This window comes from Scardinius erythrophthalmus, assembly GCF_964197995.2.
Source record: "Scardinius erythrophthalmus genome assembly, chromosome: 1".
Classification (NCBI taxonomy): Eukaryota; Metazoa; Chordata; class Actinopteri; order Cypriniformes; family Leuciscidae; genus Scardinius; species Scardinius erythrophthalmus.
Genome location: NC_138221.1, coordinates 17640871 through 17667871, shown reverse-complemented (window position 1 = coordinate 17667871; position 27001 = coordinate 17640871). Strand labels below are relative to the sequence as shown.

Here is a 27001-nt window from a genome sequence, read left to right as displayed (position 1 = left end):
ACGCGAAGCGGAGGGGTCTTGAATCAGCCTGAAGGGGTTGTTGTTAAGTATCGCTTATTACATGGCTACCTACAAAATAAATAAATAATTTGCCACGAATTATTGATTTAAAAAGGAGTTTATTGATTTAAAAACGATTGTATTGCTTCCGCCAAAGAAAATAGTCCGCGTCCATCCCAGCGGGCACCTTGACGTCAATTTAACATCAATATGACATCAACATTGATGTCAAAATGACGTCACGAAATAGGTCAAAAATGAAAGTCATATTGACGTCAGAGTGTCGATGTCAATTTGATGTCAAGATTTTGACCTCTGCTGATGTCATTTTGCCAAACAAAAAGGTGAAATGCATGGCCGTACACTTATTACCAGCTTCACTTAAAACTAACCAGATTTACTTTATTTAATTTCCTGTTTAATGAAATCATATTTTGTATTTTAAAGTCACCATGATGGTGGTTAGCGTTTGCTTTAGTTTTGCTCTTGACCCTTAACACTTAATTATAAAATTTTCTCTGTCTGCTCTAACTGTGTGTTTATAAAGCACATGTGTTGTAGCTAAAAAAGCCATGAGAAAATGAGATTAGGTGATGATGGCTGTTTATTTATGATGATGATATCATCATGTAAATGCCTGAATCTCTGATCTTATTCAGTGTTTAATGTTGTGATTATATAGGGCTTAATATTTAAAATTGTTTAATTCATAATAGAAGTCATTTGATTCCTCAGCATGTCTACAGTTTTATCAAACAATATACTTTTTTTTTTTTTTTACTATTTAGTGCACAAAACCCTTTAGTCTATGGCAGTACTTAGACACACACAGACATCAAGAAATAGCATATGAATCTCAACAATGGTGACAATCAAACAAAATAACCAGATAATCAGATCAACTCCAGCTGCATAATTTATTAAAGCCGCAATGCATGCTGGGAGATATGGGTGAGTTTTGATTGGTGGTACCCAGCATGCACTGCAGCATGAAGCATTTCATTGATTGTCACCATTGTTGAGAGTCATACACTGATTCTTGATAGCTGAGTAATAATGTAGAGGAAAAAGTTTAATGGACTAAATGTCTCTAAAATCATTAATATTATTTGATAAACAACATTGCTCACATACTGTCAAATTAAATGGCTTCTATTATAAACCTTCAAAAACACAAGTCCTATATAATTAGACTGTGAATTAGGTCAAGGATTCAGGCCACAACATGATGATATCATCATCCTCATCAATAAACAGACTACACCACCTGATCTCATGGCTTATTTAGCTATAACAATTGTGCTTTATAAACACACAATTATAGCAGTCAGAGAAAATTTTATATTACCAAGGCATGGGTCAAGAGCACAACTAAAGCAAACGCTAACCACCATCATGGTGACTTTAAAATACAAAAATATTTATCTTTATTTATTTATTTATCTACCGGAAGTTAAATACAGTAAATCTGGTTAGTTTTAAGTGAAGCTGGTAATAAGTGTACGGCCATGCATTTCACATTTTTGTTTGGCAAAATGACATCAGCAGAGGTCAAAATCTTGACATCAAATTGACATCGATACTTTGACGTCAATATGACTTTCATTTTTGACCTATTTTTTGACGTCATTTTGACATCAAGGTGCCCGCTGGGATAGCAACGCGCTGTTTTTCATGGCAACGGTCTGTTATACTTCGCAGCGGTCTGTTATCAAGAAATAACAGACCGCATTCTACATTGGAATTCAGCCAAGCCATGTAATAATTCATGACAATAGTTCCTGTTTTCACCTCATTTATTATGCTGATGTCTTCAGATCTCCTGTACATTGACACTTAGCCTAAAACTTGTTTCATTATTGGTGTCAACAGACTGAGGGTATTTGATAGTGACAAATCTGTAGATTTACTTCTGTTTATGCTTATAACTCTTTTTCTTATCATTATTTATGTTTGGGAGAATTAACATTATTATATTCTGTTGTCCATAAGCAAAAAACAAAACAAAACAAAATCACTCAGTAACTGATATTTCTTAGATTTTGGCAGATCAGCAGTCACATCATCAGTAAAGCTGTAATTCTCCAATAAATGCTCAGGAAGAGCTGAAATCTGCAAAGACTGAGTTTATTAAAGAGGACAGTGAGAACATGAGTGATCCAGAACCCTGCAGAATGAAACACACTGAAGATACTGAAGAACAAAGAGGTTGGTGTTTATTCTTCATTCATTCATGATGCTGAAGAACATTCATGTTAGAAACATTCAAACTAGGGATGGAAACGGTTAATCGATTATCGATTAATTGTCGACAAGAATTTACTCGATTAAATTAAAGGAGAACTCCGGTCAATTTTAACATTGAGGTCATTTTTTTTGTACATTTGGAGTGCTGACAATACAGAGAACAACGACATAAATTGGTGTTGCCTACACCGTGTTATCCTCTTTTTAAAATTTGCACTCTTTTGACTTCAATGGGGCAAGTACTAAACCTGCTTTTACCCTCTTAACATCCTTGATGTGTCATTACAAGTGCACAGCCAATGTGAGTGATTACTTTAGAGTCAGCACGGGTGAATCTGACTGCAATAGATGTGAAAGATATGAATACAAATGAAGTTAAAGGAGTCATAACCTAGTATTACCTTGGATACTGACGCTTTATTATAGTCTTTCAGGCCATTCTAAAAAAGAAAAGTGGAAAAAAATAAACACAGAGCTCCTCTGACCCTTATTTCTGAAGGCATTATTGTCTCGCAAGATCTGATGCGATATTTTGGCTGTCGTGGACGGTCATTTTAATAATGCATGAGTGGCGCGTTGATTGGTGGCAGGAAGGAGGGGGGTTGACACCGCAGGTAACTTCAGCATATCATTCCAAAATGACATCATGGCGCAAGTTGTAAATGAACCCGACCTGGCCACGACCTACGGAATTCAACCGTATGAGCCAGACTCTGAACCTGAGCTGGAAAGGGAAGATGTAGAGTCGATGGAAGGACGTCTACATCAAGATGTCTCTGAATGGTAAAGACAATCATTTTGACTGAGGCATACATTAACATCAGTAACGAGCTAAAATGTTTGTTGCTAGTTTCTCCCACATAGGTTTACCTTTTATTTAATGTAGATTACATTAACGGAGATGTAGTCTACTTTTTTTATCAGCTTACAGTGGTTATTGAGATCAACGTTTGCTATCATGTTTGTGAAGGATTCCAGCGTAAAATGTTTAGCACAGACACCTAACGTTAAGCCAGTGGGAAGGGTTGTAGGAACCGCGTCATTAAAAATGAATTTAATCCACTGGTCCCTGATAGCTAGGTCCGTTCTTGGGAGAGAAAACACATTTCCATGTTGATTCTGGCAGTCAACAACAGAGCAACTCACGTGTGCACTACGTTTCTGCTTCTTTCTCGACTGAATATGAGGGTGCACGCGTTAGCCTGCCATTAATTACAGTTTTACCCACTCCACAGTACACCAAAAGCAAATAAATTATAACGCCAGACTATCGATGTAAATGTCTATTGAGAGAATAATGTTAGAAATCAAAGTACTCTTGTATCTCAATTATCTGCGGCAGGTAATACACTTGCGTGATTGTTCTATGGACCGGCTCTCTCGGTTTCCTAGGTAACCAAATATAACTCCACCGCTGCTGTAGACTGCTTATAAATACAGGGAACAAATTATAACTAATGCAATGTGATGAAAGGGTAGTTTGATTTCTAACATTATTCTCTCAACAGACATTTACATCGATAGTCTGGCGTTATAATTTATTTGCTTTTGGTGTACTGTGGAGTGGGTAAAACTGTTTTAATGGCAGGCTAACGCGTGCACCGTTGACTCGCGCTAGCCTAGCATAGGCGAACTATCCAAAAGTAAGGACTGGATGAATTTTTTTGAAAACTGTCTCCACTGATGAATAACAACCAGGCTCACTTAAAAATGAGGTCCGATGTCGAAAATCCTGAACCACCCCTTTAACTATGCATTGGAGGGTTATATTAATCATTTTATTTTGAGAAGGTCGATGAAAAGCTTAAGCTCCAGACAAAGAGTTAACGTTACAGGTCAGTGTGTAACGTTATAGTTTGGTGCTATTTCGCTTTAAACGCTCGCTTTATACGCGCGTCCTATTCGCTTTGGACGCGCAAATGGGTTAAAAATGTTCAAGCGTCGAACTAGACGCGATACGCGCGAATTTGACGCTCTATTCGCGTTTGGTGTGAACACAGCATAATGAACAGGCTGTGATGTCAAGATTGCGCAATGCTGGAATGTGTGTGTGTGTGTGTGTGTGTGTGTCAGAGAGAGAGAGGCGCGGGCGCGATCGAACAGTGGAAACATAAAAACATACTCCATTTTGTTCATACAGGACATCATTAAAACTGCAAAGTGTTTAGCCTACTTATATTTGTGTAAAACACAACATTGTGCTTTTGTCAAACTGTACTCTTGTCAAACTGCAACGCAGCTAGAAGCTAGGCTAACGTTACGTTAGAGATGTTAAAGATAACGTGCTGCTGCTGCTAATGTTTCAAGTTTTTCATTCAAGTAGTTTACCAGATAGATTATTATATGTAGGCAAGGCAAGGCAAGGCAAGTTTATTTATATAGCACATTTCATACACAATGGTAATTCAAAGTGCTTTACATACTATTAAAAATAATCAGAAGAAATAAGAATATACAAAACAGTTTAAAATAAAGAAACAAGAAAGAACTAAAAATAATTAAAACAGTTTAGAATAAAGAACAGTTTAAAATAAAGAAACGAGAAAGAACTAAAAATAATTAAAACAGTTTAGAATAAAGACTAAAATAAGACACAGTATAAACAGTCGGACAAACAGTGACACAGTGCTCATTCATTAAATGCAAAGTTAAACAGATGCGTTTTGAGTCTGGATTTGAATGTGACTAATGTAGGAGCACAACTGATCTCCTCTGGAAGCTGGTTCCAGCTGCGGCTGGCATAATAGCTAAAAGCAGACTCTCCTTGCTTAGAGTGAACTCTTGGAACTTCTAGCTGATGTGATCCTAATGATCTGAGTAATCTGTTGGGTTTGTATTCCGTGAGCATATCTGCAATGTATTGAGGTCCTAGGCCATTAAATGATTTATATACTAGTAATAATACTTTAAAATCAATCCTATAAGTAACTGGCAGCCAGTGTAATGACCTGAGTACTGGTGTGATATGATCATATTTTCTGGTTCTGCTAAGAATCCTGGCGGCAGCGTTCTGTATGAGCTGCAGATGTTTTATGGTCTTTTTGGGAAGGCCAGTGAGGAGTCCATTACAATAATCCACCCTGCTGGTGATGAAAGCATGCACTAGTTTTTCTAAGTCTTGACTGGAAACAAAGCATCTAATTCTTGCAATATTTTTCAGATGATAGTATGCTGATTTAGTTATTGCTTTGACATGACTATTGAAACTAAGGTCTGACTCTAAAGACACACCAAGATTCTTGACCTGATTTTTAGTTGTTTGACCTTTAGAGTGAAGGTATGCGTTCACCTTGAGAACTTCATCTTTGTTTCCAAACACAATGACTTCAGTTTTGTCTTTGTTTAACTGTAGAAAGTTTTGGCACATCCAGCTGTTGACTTCATCAATGCATTGAAGCAGAGAGTCAATGGGGCTGTAATCATTAGGCGATAGGGCTAAGTAGATCTGTGTGTCGTCTGCATAGCTGTGGTAAGAGATTTGGTTCTTTCTCATTATTTTGCTCATTGGGAGCATGTACAGGTTGAACAGGAGTGGCGCAAGAATTGAGCCTTGAGGGACTCCGCATGTCATGGGCGTCCACTCAGACTTATGGTCACCTATACTCACATAATAACCTCTCCCATCTAAGTATGACCTGAACCATTTTAGAACTGTCCCAGAAAGCCCCACCCAGTTTTCCAGCCTGTCTAGAAGTATTTTGTGATCGACAGTGTCAAATGCAGCACTGAGGTCGAGTAGAACCAGCACTGATAATTTGCCTGAATCCGTATTTAAGCGAATATCGTTTATTATCTTAATGAGCGCCGTCTCTGTGCTGTGATGCGATCGGAAGCCAGATTGAAAATTATCAAAGTATCCATTTGAGTTTAAGAACTTGTTCAGCTGGTTGAAGACAACTTTTTCAATGATTTTGCCTGTGAAAGGAAGATTTGAGATCGGTCTATAGTTGCTTAATATAGTCTTATCCAGATTGCTCTTTTTCAGGAGGGGTTTGACAACAGCAGTTTTAAGGGAGTTTGGAAAACTTCCATAGAAAAGTGAGGCATTTACCACTTCTAGGAGATCTGCTTCTAAACAGTCTAACACACTTTTAAAAAAAGATGTGGGAAGTGTGTCAAGAGCACAGGTTGATGTTTTAAGGTGCTGAACGGTTTCTTTCAGAATTGTGCCATCAATTTCTTCAAAATCAGACATAGTAACTACTTTCTCAGGTTGTAGTCTGATCTGACTGACCCCAGCGCAACTCAAGGATGTGCTGATCACCTTTCTAATATTATTGATTTTCTCAGAGAAAAAGGTAGCAAACTCACTACACTTGCTATCGGAGAGCATTTCACTGGGAATCTGGCTTGGGGGATTTGTTAGTCTGTCGACAGTAGCGAAGAGATTTCGAGTATTATTTAGGTTTCTGTTTATGATATCGGAGAAGAAAGTCTGTCTAGCTTTGCCTTGTTCCATATTGAAAGCACGAATGGTGTCTCTATAGATGTTATAGTGGATTACAAGTTTTGTCTTTCGCCACATGCGCTCTGATTTTCTGCATTGTCTTTTCATAATTTGCACTGCTGTTGAGTTTCTCCAAGGTGCTTTTTGTTTACCATTCTTCCTGACTTTCACAGGAGCAATATCATCAATTACATTTTTAACCTTCGAGTTAAAAGAATCAAGGAGAGAATCAACCGAGTCAGCAGATATGCTCGGTCTTAGGGATATGGCCTTCATAAATAGTACACTAGTGTTCTCATTTAGGCATCTCTTCTTGACAGACACAGATCTAACTTCAATGGCAGGAGAGATCAATATATCAAAGAAAATACAGTAATGATCAGAGAGTGCGACATCCTTAATATCATTCAATGAAATGTTTAGACCCTTACTGATAAGTAAATCTAGAGTAGGCTTAATATTGTAGGCTAAGCCTACCCATGTAGATTTTTATTTAAAATTTATTTTATGTTGCTTAATGTTTCACATGCAACAGCTGATCCAGTGCACAATTATTTTTTTATGTATTTTAATTTTCTGTTGATAATTTATTTTGTTAAACTACATAAATGCCATTATCCATTAACATCAATTGAGCAATATAACATGCATTTTTATTCAGTAGCCTATAAGCAATATTTAACTTTTTATGTTAAAGACACTATTGATACCGTGAGAAATTTACATTCTCAGGAAAATAGCCGCTTATCAGTTAATCGTTAATCGATCGATAAGGTCAATCAATTAATGATTAATGAATTAATCGATAATTTGCATCCCTAATTCAAACACTTGTGTATGTGTAGCAGGCATAGCTGCCTAATTAATTTTAGTAACAACCTGAGTACTAACTGAATGGTAATCACCTAATTAGATCCAGGTGCGCTATAGGTGCGTGAGTGTGTATAAGGAAGGTTTCTGCGTGGTTGGGAATTGTGTAGACTGCTGCAAACTTTGACACCGTCTTTTCGAGCTGTTCCCGTATGGGGATCCTTGAGCTGAGCCGCATATCATTTGGGTATGTTACCATAGATAGAGATATATTTAATTTGGGGTGAGCTGTTGGCTGTATGCGTTCTGTTTGTTTTAGTATGTATCCCGGGCTGTGTTTATCCATCGTGGTTTGACGTTGGGAGGGCTGATTTGCTAATAATCAGGTGGGCAAACTATTGATTTAACCCTCTGAGGTCTGAGCTGTTTTCTGGGCCCTGGAGGTGTTCTGACATGCTCTGACATTTCTGGTTATTTCTGTTACTTGTGACATTTTCATGGCTAAAGTCTAATTACACTGTATTCAGCACAAACTCTGCTACAATAATATATCAGCAGCATGTATCTAAAAGTTTGTAGTTTTGAGATAATGCCATTTATGCGTGGTTTGTGAAAATACAAAAAAAAAAATTCTCACTGAAATAAGATCATAAAACCCATACTGATTATTTCTTCACAAGACTTTTGAAAATTGTATGACGTAGCCTAGAATATTTGCTCTAAAACTATGTGAAAATCACCCTGACTGCTCATTCAGATAAGACAATATATTGAGGCCATCCTTAAAAATATTTTGGTTTGCAGTAACAGCAAAAAAAAAGAAAAAAAGGGTCGGTAGGTAGGTCTATATTTTTATATATATAAAAAAAAATATATATAAAAGTATATTTTTTTAATAAAAAAAAAAATCGGGGGTTGGGGGGAGAACATTTTTTACCTATGTCTAGGGGCTGTTTACACCAGGCCACTTCATGCGTTTCTCAGATCGGATTGCAATATGATTTATCGAAACAATTCCATTTACACCTGGTTACATAGGCTAAATGTGTGTGTTTTTTTTACGGATATAAATCCGATCTTCAATTCCCGCTGTATGCAGATTTAATGGAGTGCACGTCACCGAAAGCAACAGTTATGAGCGCCATTTTAATTATCATCAGCTAAAATTTCTGAATCAAAGCCCACAATATGAGAAAGCGGCAACAGCCCTAAGATCATTTCGTTTCTTTACATTTAATGAAGATGATTGTGTGTTAAGCGTCTGTGACTTACTTTCACTTTGATTTGCGATAGCACGTTGATGCTCAGCTTCTTATCTGCGGCGATGCGTGTTGCAGTAGCGTCGTCATATCTGACTAAAACATGACATATAGACTATAACACGCTCTCACATGTTTATTTTTTAATAAACCATATTCAACAACATATAAAAATGAAATAATCTTTAGAGTAAAGCCGCAGCCATCATTACCAAGCGAGAACCATTGACAGTGAATGAAACGAAGCGAACTTAGCCTGCAGGCCGTAGTGTGACATGCGTAACGGTTAAACCAATGGTGTAAACATAACGAGTTTTTATTTAAAAGAAAGAATGTAGCTTATGTTTGTATGTAGGTCTAGGCAATTTATATTCACAATACTTAATAACTAATATTATTTTATTGCATTTGTATTAGTTGTTTGAAGAGTAAAAAAAAAAAATCGGTCGTTCTTAACGCATTTTACAACCGGTAAGTCGGTCAGACTAAAAGGGAAAAAAAATAAATAATTGGGTCGGTACTAAATTGACAGGGTCGGTCGGGTTACGGCAAACAAGAATATTTTTAAAGGGACACTAAGTGGGATTTTCTCCCATCTAGTGGTGAAATTGTATTTTGCAATCAAATGAATAGTGCTCTCTAGCGCCTCGCTTTTTCAAATGTGTGTTGCATCTACGGTAGCCATTATGTACCAAAAAGCTATGACAGGATGTTCTCTAATAGCCTTCATCGAGTTTTCCTTCGGGTGAACTGGTTTGTTATTTCAAACAAACTACAACTTGACACAACGAACAAACGAATGTTACAGTTTTGAACAAACAAAACTTACAACCTTGTTTATAGGGCCTTCTCTACTTTACTCAATAGCTGCTATTCAAGTGTCTATATCAGTGTTTCCCAACCTTTTTTTCAGTCAAGGCACCCTTTGAAATTAAAAAAAAAAATGTGTGGCACCCTACACTAGTGTTGTCATGATACTACTTTGATATTATACCTTGAAATGTGCTGGGGTTTATTTTTTTTATTTTTGATGTGCACAAATAAATGACAGGTACCATAAGATTTTCTTCTTCCTGTTCCTTTTTTTTTCTTCGTTCATGCATGTTACGAATGAATGAATGAATGAATGAATGAATGAAACATTTATGTATGACTTGAGCAATAAATAAATAAATGTATCAATTTTCAATACCACAGGGAAGAACTTATAGGCCTACTGTCATATAGATATTTTTATCTATTATTTTTTTTAATTTTTTTTGTCCATCCATTTAAAATCTAGGAAATCATTACTTTCTTCTGAAGAGATCACTTTACATAATGACATATTCAATTAAGGCTTTTTATTCATATATAAACATTGCTCATGCTCAATTACCATTGCAAATCTCACCTAAATGTTTGCTCACTCAGTGTATGGGATAATTATTGGGATAATAATTGGGATAATGTGATAATTATTGGGATAATTGCCTAATAATTTCACAGTAAATCTCCAAATTAATGTAGAAACATCATAAAGACAGTATATTTCAAATAATTGTTTAATGGCATATTTTTATGAATGAAGTGTTATTTGATTCTGATGTCACTGCTGCACTGTCACATGTGGATCCCACGCGTCCCATTTTCTCGCAACTCTTAACGTTCATTTAAGACTTTATTTAACTAATTTAAAGGTCCCATTCCATGGATTATTTTTATTATTTTATCATGTTTCCAGGGGTGCCCTTATAATGTTAGTATGTTTTTTAGATCAAAAATTGTTATAATTTAGAAATAAAAGGCATATTTCCTAGCCTGATTTCATTCCCTGATTTGAACACTCTGTTTGAAGGGGCGTGTCTGTGTGAGACTTCAGTGTAAACGCCCTCTGCTGTGATTGGCTGACATGCTTGCATATGAAATATCTGGCATTACATGTGGAACTATCTGGAAAACTTTTACTATTACAGCTATTATACGTTTTTACTATTACAGCTATCGGGATTAACGAATCGTGAGAAGTTTTTTAAGTATTTAGATCTATTACCATCACATAAAAGGTTGCAGTGATGAGCATTGAGCAGATGACAGCCTGTTGATCGCGTGAAAGATCTTATCATTGCAACGCAGTTTCTGCACTCACTAATGATTTCACCAATGCAAACATGAGGCATATAAATACAGTAAGAGCTTCGTTGTGCAGTGTAACAGCGTCATTGATTTCATAACGAGTTTTGGCAAGTGTCCATATAAACTCGCGCTGTGTGATTGACAGCTTGGGCGATTGGAAAGGGATTGTTCTGTGATCGCTTTCTGTATATTAATCACAGTTTAAGTAAGATTATTTTCATCCTACTAAGAGAAACGATGTGAAGTTGATCGCTACTTCCATATTAAATCACTACTTGTACTTACCGCTTGCTGGAATATAGTTGAAATAGTCCCCTTGGTCAGTATGAAACGCTGAGAGAAGTCTGCTTGATATTATCCCAGGTTAGAAAAACAGTCCGTGGTGAAATGGACAGAGCAAACTAACAACTTCGAATTAAACTTTTGCGGTATCCGATTATAGATAAACATCAACCGTCTGTTGACATTTCGCCATCAATACGCCAGTGTTCCTGTGGGCGGAGGTTAGTCAAAACACGGTTTTAATGACGTCATTAAAGAAGGAAGTAGAGGGATGTAGTCCAATCGAGCCGTTTTATGTAGTCAACTTCTGTTAAATAAAATATCTCGCTTGGCATTGAACTTTGAGCTTTATAATTTTACAGATATTATTTATACTCTAACAACAACATTACACACTAACTAAAGTTTGAAATATGGGATCACGAAGAACGGGACCTTTAAGACTGCTCTCATGAGGATACTCAAAGCGAAAGCGCAAAAGAGAAGTCGAGTCTGGCGCGCGTCGTGTCAGCATCACAGACAGCGCATTCTCTTTTGTATTTTCTCGCTTGCATGGTTAGAAGCATTTGCATGAAGAAGAACGTGATTATATAGCCTAATGTAACGCTAGTCAAAGGATGACAGAAAAAAAATGCTGCTTTAATTGCGTTAAATATTTTTAACGTGTTAAACTGAAAAACATTAATCGCAAGCGTTGCGTTGACAGCAGCACGGACATAACCGATGTGAATACGCAGCAAGACGGACGTTGTGACAATGTTTTCGTGTGTATTTGACTGTAAGCGCATCAATGAAAAATAGGCAGCTTTATGTGGACACACTGGGAATAAGGCATGGGAATAAAATCACACGCAAGCGCAACCTCCGCAATTCAACGCCAAAAACTTATGATTTGCATTTTTATTATGACCGCCGCTAGCATAGCTAGCATAGCTTCGCTAGCATAGCTAGCGAAAGCGGTCATATAGGGATTGTCAAAGTTTTTTTTTTTTTTTTTTTTCGTCACCTTACTGAATTTTTCGTCAACGATACCAGGGACACCGAAACACCGGGGAACATGAAATTTGGTGGGCATGTAGCCCCACTAGACTACTAAGGAAAAATTTCGTTTGGTCCCCGGGGGCCACTCCCCCCCCGCGCTGGGCCCCCCCAAACCCAAAAAAATTCAGTTTTTCCTAAATAACTACCTGAACCGTGGCACCGAGGATGAAGAAATTTTTATGGTATGTTGGTCTACTAGACTTTTACGGAAAAATTTCGTTTCGTCCCCGGGGGCCACTTCCCCCCCCCCCGCGCTGGGGCCCCCGTAAATTTTTCGTCAACGATACCAGGGACACCGAAACACCGGGGAACATGAAATTTGGTGGGCATGTAGCCCCACTAGACTTCTACGGAAAAATTTCGTTTGGTCCCCGGGGGCCACTCCTCCCCCCCCCCGCGCTGGGCCCCCCCAAACCCAAAAAAATGCAGTTTTTCCTAAATAACTACCTGAACCGTGGCACCGAGGATGAAGAAATTTTTATGGTATGTTGGTCTACTAGACTTTTACGGAAAAATTTCGTTTGGTCCCCGGGGGCCACTCCCCCCCCCCCCGCGCTGGGGCCCCCGTAAATTTTTCGTCAACGATACCAGGGACACCGAAGCACCGGGGAACATGAAATTTGGTGGGCATGTAGCCCCACTACACTTCTAAGGAAAAATTTCGTTTGGTCCCCGGGGGCCACTCCCCCCCCGCGCTGGGCCCCCCCAAACCCAAAAAAATGCAGTTTTTCCTAAATAACTACCTGAACCGTGGCACTGAGGATGAAGAAATTTTTATGGTATGTTGGTCTACTAGACTTTTACGGAAAAATTTCGTTTGGTCCCCGGGGGCCACTTCCCCCCAACGCTGGGGCCCCCGTAAATTTTTCGTCAACGATACCAGGGACACCGAAACACCGGGGAACATGAAATTTGGTGGGCATGTAGCCCCACTAGACTTCTACGGAAAAATTTAGTTTGGTCCCCGGGGGCCACTCCCCCCCCCGCGCTGGAACCCCCCAAACCCAAAAAAATGCAGTTTTTCCTAAATAACTACCTGAACCGTGGCACCGAGGATGAAGAAATGTTTATGGTATGTTGGTCTACTAGACTTTTACGGAAAAATTTTGTTTGGTCCCCGGGGGCCACTCCCCCCCCCCCCCCCGCGCTGGGGCCCCCATAAATTTTTCGTCAACGATACCAGGGACACCGAAGCACCGGGGAACATGAAATTTGGTGGGCATGTAGCCCCACTAGACTTCTACGGAAAAATTTCGTTTGGTCCCCGGGGGCCACTCCCCCCCCCGCGCTGGGGCCCCCGTAAATTTTTCGTCAACGATACCAGGGACACCGAAACACCGGGGAACATGAAATTTGGTGGGCATGTAGCCCCACTAGACTTCTAAGGAAAAATTTCGTTTGGTCCCCGGGGGCCACTCCCCCCCCGCGCTGGGCCCCCCCAAACCCAAAAAAATGCAGTTTTTCCTAAATAACTACCTGAACCGTGGCACCGAGGATGAAGAAATTTTTATGGTATGTTGGTCTACTAGACTTTTACGGAAAAAATTCGTTTCGTCCCCGGGGGCCACTTCCCCCCCCCCCCACGCTGGGGCCCCCGTAAATTTTTCGTCAACGATACCAGGGACACCGAAACACCGGGGAACATGAAATTTGGTGGGCATGTAGCCCCACTAGACTTCTACGGAAAAATTTCGTTTGGTCCCCGGGGCCACTCCCCCCCCGCGCTGGGCCCCCCCAAACCCAAAAAAATGCAGTTTTTCCTAAATAACTACCTGAACCGTGGCACCGAGGATGAAGAAATTTTTATGGTATGTTGCTCTTAAGGGCCCACATCAACCTAGCCCATAATCACTCATTTGTGATTTGCGCCCCTCCCATAAAAAATGAAAATGCAATATTATTCTGCTTTAATCGCCCCTATCTTCAGTGGAGATGTTCAGAACTGCACCATATTTCATGTGTATGATTAACTTGACATCCTCTGGGGGTATCCTCTGCTAAGTTTCGTAGAATTTCATCCATGGGGGGGTATAAAATAAATTCATTTATGTGCACATTTAGTGACTGTACACTCATCGGCCTGTAGATGGTGCTGTTGAGCGAAGGGTTGCTGGTTTAGGATGATACTGTCACACACACACACATGCAGGAATACAAACAAACGCAAGCATGCACACACACTGACATCCACACGCACAGACACACACCCATACACACACATACAAATCCACATGCACAGACACACACACACAAACACACACGCGCACACATGTACGCACACATACATACACGCACAGACACACACACACACACACACACACACAGACACACACAAACACACAGACAGACACACACACACACACACACACACACACACACACACAGACAGACATGCACATACTACTACTTTTTTTAGGTATATACATAAACACGCAATACAGCCAAATTACTCCACGTCATTTATTTTTGTGCAAAGCCAGTGCAGGCCTGAGCGGCGGTCATATTTTGTACCGCGATGCGGTACATCTAGTTATAAATTTGTGCGCATTATTTGTTGTTATTAGAGACTTCAGACGATCCGAGATTGATGGTAAAAAATTGTTTTTTTACACAGCACCCCTGCTCTCGCCAGAAGGACCCCAGGGTGCCGCGTCACCCCGCTGGGAAACGCTGGTCTATATAGGCTAATATAAAAATAAAAAGCCTGTAATTAAGACCGTAACATTGACTTACCTGTCGAGAAGAAAGCAGGCAACTTCAAAGCAGGCCCTGTCATTCTGAGCAACCTTGCACAATACTGTAAATGAGGAGATTTAAAAAAGAATGGCTTTTAAATTGTTTGGATTTATTTACAACACAACATAAATACAAAGATACAAAAAAGCACTTATTGAAAACAATGATCCAAAGACAGAGAGACCTTTGTGCCATTCCATCTGGGCACTGAAAGAAAAAAAAAAGTGAACATACTGATATCAAGAGAAAGGCTTGCACGATTTTGGAAATAAATATTAGATTTTTATGGTTAAAATTGCTTTTTAAATGTCCCATATTATGCCCCTTTTCACAAGATGTAAAATAAGTCTCTGATGTCCCCAGAGTGTGTATGTGAAGTTTCAGCTCAAAATACCCAACAGATCATTTTTTACAGCATGTTTAACCCTCTGAGGTCTGAGCTGTTTTCTGGGCCCTGGAGGTGTTCTGACATACTCTGACATTTCTTGTTATTTCTGTTTTATCTGTAGTTTAATAAAGTTTATTGTACATCACACAAAAGATGAAGCGTCAGTTTTCAGAAAATCACCGTAAGAGCTGAGTAAACACAGTAGGGTAACTGAGTAACTTTCTCTAAGTTATAAGAAGTGCGCAAGTAGCCAGTAGAGTTGAGGGAGCATTCCTGTGGGCGGAGGTTAGTCAAAAAACGGTTCTAGTGACATCATTAAAGAAGGAAGTAGAGGGATGTAGTCCAAACGAGCCGTTCACTGTAGTCGACTTCTGTTACATAAAATATCTTGCTTGGCATTGAACTTTGAGCTTTATAATTTTACAGATATTATTTATGCTCTAACAGCAACATTACACACTAACTAAAGTTTGAAACATGGGATCACGAAGAACGGGACCTTTAAAATTCACAGAATACACACACACACACACACACACACACACACAGACACACACACAAATGTTTCCAACAATATATAATATAATAAACACCAGGTTTGTTGTGCCTTGTAGGCATAAGCTATGCAGTGCTGGATAAAATAATAATAACAATAGCAGTATAAATCTTCCAAAAGATTTCAGTAACAACTAAGCTAGAGAAAAATATATTGATTATCATGTTACTTCAAATGTTTTCATTCGTGATGATGATATGAAATGATATAATAGTAAAAACATGAAGCCGTTTGGTGCGTTTTGCTTTCATCCATACATTCAAGCGCGATCGCGCTGCAAAATATGATACATTTAAACGCGATCGCACTCCAAAATATGATAGATTCAAACGTGATCACGCTCAAATATAAAACATTATGGTTACCATATACATATCTACGTTTGAGCAGATATCCACAAACACAGTAACATTAAACACGGGTCTAAATATAATAGTCCCCATATATCTAGCAACAGTTCAACTGCAACGTGACATTTATGCAACAATAAACTAATATGTAAGAATTTCTTACCTTACATCTTTCTTGTCTTCAAATCGCGTTCTTCTTCTTCTGAGGTAGCCTAAATCCAATGTAAGCTCAGGCGCGTCTTTCAAACTCGACGAAAAGTGAAGTGAAGTGTTTTGTTGTTGAGGTAATGAGCGAGTTCGCGTTCCATGTGGAGATTTGCATGTCAATCTCTTTTAAATTAAATCTAATGAGCAAGCGTTTGAGAAGCTGGACATCTTGTTGGTTTTATACAAATTACTTAAACAGAGAATATTTGTTTTTGTTTTGAATCCGATCATTTAAAAGTGCACACTTAAATGTTTATAAAGGTATATGGCTCATAAATGTGTGACAAGTATTCGCTGAGTTTTGTTTCAGTTTATAGACGTGCTCAAGAAAAAAAAGTTCACCGCGACGGAGAGGCAGAACGCACACCCTGTTTATTTTCTTTATTTTACAAAAGCACAATGTTTTGATTTGATTGTAAGTGGACACATACAAAAGTAGAAATATCAAAGATTCTTTTTTATATTTCTTTTTTCTGTATGACCATAAATGACGGAGTAATTTAAAGGTTCCGTATTATGCCCCTTTTCACAAGATGTAAAATAAGTCTCTGATGTCCCCAGAGTGTGTATGTGAAGTTTCAGCTCAAAATACCCAACAGATCATTTTTTACAGCATGTTTAAATTGTCATTTTTTGGGGCTCAGAAAAACAAGCTGTTTTAGTGTGTGCCCTTTAAATGCAAATAAGCTGCTGCTGGACGACCCAGGGGGCGGAGCTTCATGAGCTCGCTCAGTCTCTCAGGACAATTTCATCTCACGGAATGATTATAATATCAGAAACTCTCAGTAACGGTGTTCATTTCGAGTCGGACAATAATGCCTACAGAGTCAGAGTGCTGTATAGAGATGAAACAGGTATAGTTTAGTAGTTTAATTACGGTTATTATAACGTATTTGTCATCTGCTTGTATGTATCTATTATTTATTAATAGCCTACAAGACAGTCTGCTGTCTGAATGATGATCAAACATATACTGATGAGTTGTGAGAGGTTCAACCAGGCGCTCAGGTAGAGTCAGAGGAGTTTAAGATAGGTGCTCTTGGGGTAGGGAAAAAAATCCAAAGGAAAACAAAAGCAGGTCCCAGGCACTCAGTCAAAATAACAGGAGAAGGATCAGGTTAAAAAGCCTTTAATGAATGTGGCTTAAGTCATTTTAAAAAAATGATATACAGTACGAGTCAAAAGTTTGGAAACACTACTATTTTTAATGCTTTTGAAAGAAGTCTCTTATGCTCATCAAGCCTGCAGTTAAAAAAACAAAACAAAAAAAAAAACAGTAATATTATGAAATATTATTACAATTTAAATTAATGGTTCTCTTTTTTAATATACTTTAAAATGTAATTTATTTTTGTGATGCAAAGCTGAATTTTCATCAGCAAGTACTCCAGTCTTTGGTGTCTTATGATCCTTCAGAAATCATTCTAATATGCTGATTTATGATCAATGTTGGAAACAGTTGTGCTGCTTAATATTTTTTTATAACCTGAGATACTTTTTTCAGGATTATTTGATGAATAAAAAGTTAAAAAGAACTGTATTTATTTAGAATAGAAATCTTTTGTAACAATATACACTACCGTTCAAAAGTTTGGGAACAATAACTTTTTTTTTTTTAAAGAAATTAGTACTTTAATTAAACAAGAATGCGTTAAATTGATAAAAGGTGATGGTAACGATTTATATTGTTAGAAATGTTTTTATTTTGAATAAATGCTGTTTTTATGAATAAATGCTGTTAACGTTTTACTCATCAATGAATCCTGAAAAAAGTATTCCAAAAAAATATATTAAACAGCACAACTGTTTCCATCATTGATAATAACTGAGTATCAAATCATCATATTAGAATGATTTCTGAAGGATCATAAGACACCAAAGACTGGAGTACTTGCTGATGAAAATTCAGCTTTGCATCACAAAAATAAATTACATTTTAAAGTATATTAAAAAAGAGAACCATTATTTTAAATTGTAATAATATTTCATAATATTGCTGTTTTTTTTTTGTTTTGTTTTTTAACTGCAGGCTTGATGAGCATAAGAGACTTCTTGCAAAAGCATTAAAAATAGTAGTGTTTCCAAACTTTTGACTGGTACTGTATATGCACCAACATGTTTCGACCAACAAAATGGTCTTCATCAGGGCAGTCACGCAGAACAAGAGAATGGCAGCAAATATAAGCAAGTAAAGTCACACCCATAAACCAAAACATCAATTAACTTAATAAGGTCCAAATTAGTCAATTAATCCAATGAAGCAATCAGGTCTACAGGATAGGGAAAATCAACAAAAGCAAACATATGATATACTGATTAGTTTAAAGGAGCAGTATGTAAGATTGTGGCCAAAACTGGTACTGCAATCACTTTCAAATTACTGTAGAGCTCTGTGTATCCCCTCCCCCTCCCCCCTGACTCGAGATTGCCAGATATGCTGCAGGATCCAGCAGGAACGTAGCTGTGGCAACCCGGATGCCGAAACACTACTGACTTCGTGATTGGTAGATAGGTGGAGGGTGGGGCATCAGACCAAAACACAACATGACAACATCAACATCAGTTGAGGGCTGCAACTTCACTTTTTAAATGACAATATCCTGGCCGGACTACTGTTGTCAGTGATATAAGTATTTGAAATGAACATGATTTCTTAATGTCTAGTGACATATCAGGGCCATTTTATGATTAATTGAAAAACATTTCTTACATACAGCTCCTTTAATAAAGTTTATTGTACATCACACAAAAGATGAAGCGTCAGTTTTACTTCAGAAAATCACCGTAAGAGCTGAGTAAACACAGTAAGTTATGAGAAGTGCGCAAGTACATGAACGAATTTCGGTTGAGGGAGCATTCCTGTGGGCGGAGGTTAGTCAAAAAACGGTTCTAGTGACATCATTAAAGAAGGAAGTAGAGGGATGTAGTCCAAACGGGCCGTTCGATGTAGGCGACTTCTGTTAAATAAAATCTCTCGCTTGGCATTGAACTTTGAGCTTTATAATTTTACAGATATTATTTATGCTCTAACAGCAACATTACACACTAACTAAAGTTTGAAACATGGGATCACGAAGAACAGGACCTTTAAGTTTATAGTGCTACAATGTGGAGAAAATCCAGCAAAACGCGCCCGCGCGTTTGCCGACCTCAGAGGGTTAAGGGGGGAATATCCGCGAAAAGACATATCGTGACATTTTTTTATATCCTCCTATGTTTTAGTTGAAGAGGCCAAGAGCTGGTAATGTCGGCATGATTACAGCGAGCTGATTGGGACCGTGACCTGGCTTCCCCTTCCTTCATTTTTGGTCTTTTATCTATGTTGTCTTGAGTAACCTACTTTTGTTGTGCGTTGTCGCGACGTTCCGTCTTGCCTCGCCTCGCCTCATTTGCGCCAGCTTGACCAGCCCACATCAAGTGAACTTGACGCCGGGAGATTGTGAGACCCGATTATTAATCCGTGTGGCCGTTTGGCCACCTCCGCACAGTTTCAACTGGAAGACTGTGTTTGTGTGTTTGTGGGGTTTGTATGGTATAATTAGATTGTTGTGTGAATGAATTCATAAGTTGATGTGAGTTGTTTGAGTGCGTTCGGTTATTGTTGGAAGTGTGTGCGAGCGTGTGTGTATGTGCGAGTGTGTTTGCGTGCAAAGTATTACTGGTTGTGAGTTTGCGTGATCTTGAGTGCATCTTGTGTGTGTGTAAACACCTCATTCATTCTTTCAGTACATTTTTATTAATAAAATTAATCTTTTATTAATAAATAAAATATTGCTTTTTTTTTTTTTTTTTAAATAAGATGAAGTCTATATAACTCCTTAACTGGCAACTGAAAACACAGTAGTATATTAGAGTTACATAATGTAGTTCTAAACAAATTCTACAGAATTAAACTGTGGCATTTACTGGAAATCACTGAACTGTTCATCTGTGCACCAGAAGTTGATGGACCGTCCTCCTGCTGTTCTTCCACACTCTGGGGGCGCGGGGAGAGATAAGAATACCCGTTTATACTTAGATTTAAACCTAGACTCTATAGGCTACTCCACATAAAAATGTGAAAAAATGTGAATGTGTAGATTGTTTGATGTGTAGACACATAATGTTAACATTACCTCTGTAGGCCTCTCTGTGGCAGCAGAAACTCTTTATCCCCATGTGATGAACATTTGGTTGAGTACACTTTATAACACTATTTGTCATAATTTCTGGTGTATTGAATAGGCTACTTACAACTGCCTGGGGTTCTGTTGGGACAGGAGGCTCCAAAAGACAGATATTACCATCAGAATCTATTGGGACCAACAAAAATCCTAACCCAAAGTAAAATAAATGGAAATATCAAAAATAGCCTATATAAAAAATAACACGTATGTAAACCTCTTACATTATATGAAGGCCCTTGGATCTTTGGGGCTGGCTCTGAAGTCCCTCCAGGAATTCCCTCAGCCAAAAATGCTGCTGCACTGCTAGACACTGGATGCTTTAGTTATTTAATATGTCACATGTTTGTAAAGTCAGGTAGCCTACACCCATGATATGCTCAAGCCTTACTTGACTCAATTATGTTTTTATATTTAAATTTCAGCTGCTGCCATGTTCTTTTGATGCCTGCAGGATTGCACCTACATGAACATTAAAATTAGGTTGAATAACATACTGTTCTTCCAGTTTCACCTCTGATATTATAACAGTTGGGTAAGTTACTTGTATTACTAACTACAAATGACATCTTCAACATTGTAATTAGATTAATGTAATAATGACTATCTTTAGAAATTATTGGTCTACTTATTACTAATTACTAAATCCCATGTCAACCTTAAAGGGAGGGGAGTGGGGGGGAGGGGGGGTGAAATGCTAATTTTAACTCAATCTCCTGTTAATCTTGAGTACCTATAGAGTAGTATTGCATCCTTCATATCTCCAAAAAGTCTTTAGTTTTATTATATTTATAAAAGAAAGATAGGCTGTACCGAGTCTTTCCGGAAAAAAACGAGCGTCTGGAGGCGGGCCGTGTGGGCGGTGTGCTAAAGCTGTGTGCTAATGCGCCGATTGCTAACAGCAACACACAGAGACATTTGAAGCAGTTTTACTCACCGCCTGCAACAGCGAACCTTTATCATTGTGACTGCTCGATCCTTAAGCATTAGACGATCTGCAAATCCGTCGATCTGGGCTTTGTTTATAAAACAATCATCGTCGAAATGCAGGGAACAAACGGTCTTGCACAAAAACAAACAGTCTCTGAAAAAACAAACTCCATCCACTGGTCCCTTAACGCTGGGTTCTTTAGGAATCTGTGCAGGGTTGTCTTGCCCTGGCAACCAAAAACACACTTCTTTGGTGAGCCGAGCAGAGTGCTTTGATGAGGTACTGCTTTCGCTCTCTTCTCTCTCGCTCTGGTCTACGAGTGCGCGCGCGCCCGCGGAGAAGTGCCCTTAGGACCCATATAAGGAAATTCCGCCCCAGCTGACGTCACACAGACCCATACTCGAAAAAAACTTTACGAAACTTGTGACAAACCGGAAGGACAATTTTTGGCACAGAAATACTCCTTTAAACGTACAATTTAATTTTTGAAACTTTGTCCATGTTTAGCATGGGAATCCAACTCTTTAACAGTGTAAAAAACTCAGTATGCATGAAATAGCATTTCACCCCCCCTTTAAACACTTGAACAATACAAGGAGAGACAAGAAACAGCACTTTTAATGCTTTCAAATAAACAATATACAATTGCATGAATTATTATTGAATTGACCAAAGTGTGTAGAGGGAGAAGGTTAAATTAAAAATATAACTTTTAAAAATGTATGTTAAATAGCCTATACAGAATTGTTCTATAGTCTAATACCACGGTTGTCAAACTGGGGTACGCGTACCCCCAGGGATACGTGGACTGATTTCAGGGGGTAGGCGAAATAGGGCTGTGCCGGTAATCTTGACAACCGCACCACTGCGGTTGTAAAGCGCCACCGCGGTGGCTGAGTAGGTTTGCCAAAAATATGAATGCTGTTTTACATTAATATTATGACACACAAAGCTTTGTTTACAAAATAAATAATAGGTTAGCAATTAAATGTTATATCGCAGCCATGGAAAAGTTTGAATTCATGACGAATGATAGAGTTGTCCGTGAGCCCATAAACTTAAGCTTTGTCGGCTTTGAATTCTGGTTTGCGATCTGGTCACCCGATTATTAGCGAATTTAAAAATATTCCATTAGTTATTCCTTATAGAAAGCTTGAATTGTCTACTTTTAAACAAAACAATTCAAAACGAAAATAAACCGACTAGCATATCCGTATGAAGTGTGCATTTCTCTCTATAGGCGCGTTCACTGTGAAGATAACGAGTCAGCATCGTCAACTTCATCTTTGCAGCCCGACACTGACACAAAAAAACAAACCCTTTATTAATAAACTATTCAAATGTCTTCTTGCTATATTTGACACATTCATAATCATTACTTTTGCCGGCTCTTTGTGACAGCTGTTATGTGCTTTATTGGCAGCGTCACCCTCTGGTTACATGAACTCGTCACCACCGCATCAGCACCAGAACATGGAGATTTAATTTTAGAGAATGATCGCACAACAGACATTAGAACATTAGATATTCTATAATTAAATCAACTAATCGAATATTCAAAAATCGTGACTCATCCCTGCATGGAATCTCTTGTTTCTTTTCCCATATCTTCACTCACGCCATTTCCAAAGGGGATTATAAACGTTTCTTCCTTTGTTCGCTTTTAGGTCAATTATTTTCGTATTCTTTACTGTGTTAAAGTAGAAAAACGCTGTAGGACAGATAGCCTACATTTGTACTTGTACGTCAAATTTTTTTTAACACAGTTTGTGCTTGTTATTAGACATATGATAATTGGTAAGGCGCGTCAAGTTCATTTGTAAAGTGCGTTTCACACGCGCGGGTGATTTTAGTTTGGCTTTCTCTGGCAGCGCGCAAACATAGCCTAAATGCCTTGCCCTTGTGGAAGATAAAGTTCGTTTTTCATACCTTTTACAAGTAGAAAACATGAAGATATCAGAAAATAGATCGGTGGTCTCTTTCCTGCTCGTGTCCCACATCCCTCTCAAGCAGAGCGCTAGGCTGTATCACGCGTCTTTGTGTGGAAAATTTAACGAAAGTTTTTATTCATTTATTTTAATTTTTTAAAATAGATTCAACTTTATTATATTATGTATGTTACCAGTATTTACTGATATTTATTTCAATGCTTTACAGGCTTTAGTGTGTTGTTTCTTTGTTTTTTTTGTTTGTTTTTATTTATTTCAAAACAACGTCCCCCGACCACCGCAACACCGCCGGTATTTGGGTCCATTACTACCGCGGTGGTAAAAAAAACTTCCACTTCACAGCCCTATATCATATGTTGACTTTTGATGAGATTTGTATCATATGTTTATGATTCTATTCACTATTCTCGACATAATTGATAAAAATAAATATTAATAAAAAATAAAAAAAACTTGTTGTTAACAATTGGTGGTGTTGGGGGTACTCCGGAAGATCTATAATGTCTCAGGGGGTACATGCCTGTTAAAAGTTTGGGAACCACTGGTCTAATACAATTACATCAGATTTAACTTTTAACCCCCTGAAGTCGGGGGTATCGCCAGCGATACCAGCTCGCTTTTTTTTTATCAGTGTAAAAGAAACTCATAAATACTCTGTTGACTTTGATTTTTCATAGGAGTTTCGTACATCAATCGATTCTGTTAAATGTGTATTATTTTTGTGTATACTCACAATAAAAACAAAGTGTGGTGCTTTTCGCCAAATAAAGAAAAATAAACACGAAGCGAGTTCTGCCTTCTATCTGTCAGTGTAGTCCATTCTGAAACGCGTCCGAAAATGAACTGTAACTCAGCGAATACTTCTCACACAGACACGTGAGATATGTCTTTATGAAGCTTGAAATCTCTTCTTTTAAATGAAGTAATTTATATAAAAAACAAATGTTTTCAACTCATGTAATCCGTTTGAAAGCAAGGAGAGGTACCGTTTTTCCTTCTGCCTCATTATCTTTATAATAAGCTGTGGCCACCCCGGCTCCGGCGCTATTCACATGATAAATAGTTTAGGTGATCTAGTATGCATCGCATACGCCCCCCGATCAATGCCATAAAAACACAGTTTCTTCATCAGACTTACTGATAGTTCATCGCGTTTTGAGTCTGGCACGCTTCTCCGGTAAAGACGCCCTTCACATGATTCTGGACAGCGAGGAAGAATGCACCTTTTCCTCAGAGGATTATAACTCAGACGACGAACGGCAGCATTTTGAAGAGCGAATTCCGCCGAGGATACAATTTCGGAGTAAGTTTTACTTAAAAGTCTTTTGTCTTTTATTTTTCGTGTTCGCATTTATGAGGAAAAAACAATATTACGTGACAGTTCTCCATTATGGACGCGAGTGCTCTGAAAGCAGCACTAAAAGACTTTCAAACTTTCACAGAGACCTCAAAACAGAAAGTACAAATCCTTTCTTTAAATCGAGTTTCGTTTTGTATTAATTGTATCTTAATTTTAATAATTTTTTCATTAACAAATTTCCTGGATTCAATACATAAAAAGTAAATATAGGCTAGCAATTAGGGCTGGGCGATTTAAATCGCGATATTGTTATGCGCATCTCGTCAGTAAAGCCGGTTCCTTGATTAGTAGTAAATCACCATCACCTGCTTTCAGATGGAGCGGCATTTAGGGCTGAGGAGATAATTAAGTGATTAATTTAGTGATGATTGAGCATTATTGAAGACACCTGATGTTAACAAGCAGAATCACTGAAGAAGAAAATCACAAATTGTAAGTTACCATTAAGGTGATGGGTGTTTGCTTTAGTTGGGCTCTAGACCATTATATGTTTACTTTAATATTTACTGTTGTTTGTCTGCTTTTATTGATTTATAACAGTTAAATGAATAAAGTAAAATGTTATATAACATGAAAAAAAAGTGTACTTGAGTGCACTAAAAAAACACTTAAATACAAGAAAGTACTTTTGTAGTACATTCTTATTTTTTGTGCTAAAGAAAAATGTAAAAATTATACACTATAAATACACTAATAAAAAGTATATTTTTACTTAAGTAGTACTTAAGTGTAATTGCGAAAATATACTAAATAACATTGATATTTTAAATGTATTTTTAGTGCATAAGAAAAAAGATATACTATTAAAAAAATACACAGAAGTGTTTTATTAGTGTATTTCTTACAAGTACATTTTTAACACATTAAAAATAGTTCATTGTTAGTGCACTTTAAGATAGCTATCATAAGTTTAAATTAAATTGATTTTACTTAAAATATATTCAAAATGTAATAGTCAAAAATTAAATTTTCCCAAAAGTGCTATTTAAGTACACTTTATAAAAATAAACTAAATATTACTAATTCTTAAATTGATTTTAAGTGTATTCAGATAAGGTGAAAAAGACGTAGTATTAAATATATTAAAAATATACTTGAAATACAAATAGTATAATACATTTGTATTACCAACATGCTTATTTGAAGTGCATAAAAAATACATTGAATTGTATTTTAATATATTTCTAAAAAGTATACTAGAAATACACTGGTAATAAATATATGCTTAATTATACTTTAAATAAATATGATAAACACAAGCATCATTTTAATATATTTCTAACAAATGCACTACAAGTACATTGGTAATAAATATATGCTTAATTATACTTTTAAGAAATATGCTAAACACAAGCATACTTTTAATTTATTTCTAAAAAGTGCACAAGTAGATTGGTAATAAATATGCTTAGATTAAGAAATATGCTAAACACAATATACCGTTTGTGTGAAGTTTTAGTGTATTTAAAGAAAACATACTTATGTTGCTCTTAATTAAAGTACATTTGTGTAGCTTGTGTAAGAACATAGCTAAATGATTAAGCTTTTAGTGTGTTTAAAGTACTTTAAACACTTAGGCCTACTGCAATATATTTGTAATATTTATGATTTTACCATTTTAATATTTTAGATTTTTTGTATAATGTACCAACTTCTAATGTATTATAAACATTTGTCAACTATTATTAAGCATTGCAATAAGCACTTAAAATTAATGTTGTTCACTTTTACTTGTTTGTAGGTTACTTGTAAAGGGCTGTTGTCCATTACATGATATGTTTTTACTGCTGAAATTCCCACAAGGATATCAACATCATATTATTTTAAATGCATCATAGATACATTTTCCAAAGATGTTTAAATGTTGTTCAAAAATATGTTGTACTTGTTTAAATTTGAAAAACAAGAATAACACACTTGACTAATCCTGATTGGTTCCAGAGCCGTTGAACGTCTGTGATTGGTTCTTGTGATAATTATGATTTATGAGCTCACACCTCACTCACTCAGAGCTTGCTGTGCGTTCACTGAATGTGATTATATTTCTAATAATTTAGATTAAGTCTAAATTTAAACTGGAGCGATCGTGTTTCTTTAGAGGACTTGGAGGAAACCACGTGATTCATATGGATTAGGTGACGTTTTTTGCGATTCACTTTT

At 37.4% G+C, this 27001-nt stretch overlaps 1 protein-coding gene across 1 annotated transcript in view; it reads left to right on the top strand.

Annotated features, from left to right (window-relative positions):
- Window positions 1–2039: 2039 nt before the first annotated feature.
- Window positions 2040–27001, top strand: part of LOC308694771 (uncharacterized protein) — a 33145-nt gene continuing 8183 nt past the window's right edge. Inside the window, exon 1 of the mRNA XM_081372480.1 lies at window positions 2040–2208. Within this exon, the coding sequence (XP_081228606.1) occupies window positions 2151–2208 (58 nt within the window). The 5' untranslated portion in view covers window positions 2040–2150. The remainder of the gene's footprint in view (window positions 2209–27001) is intronic.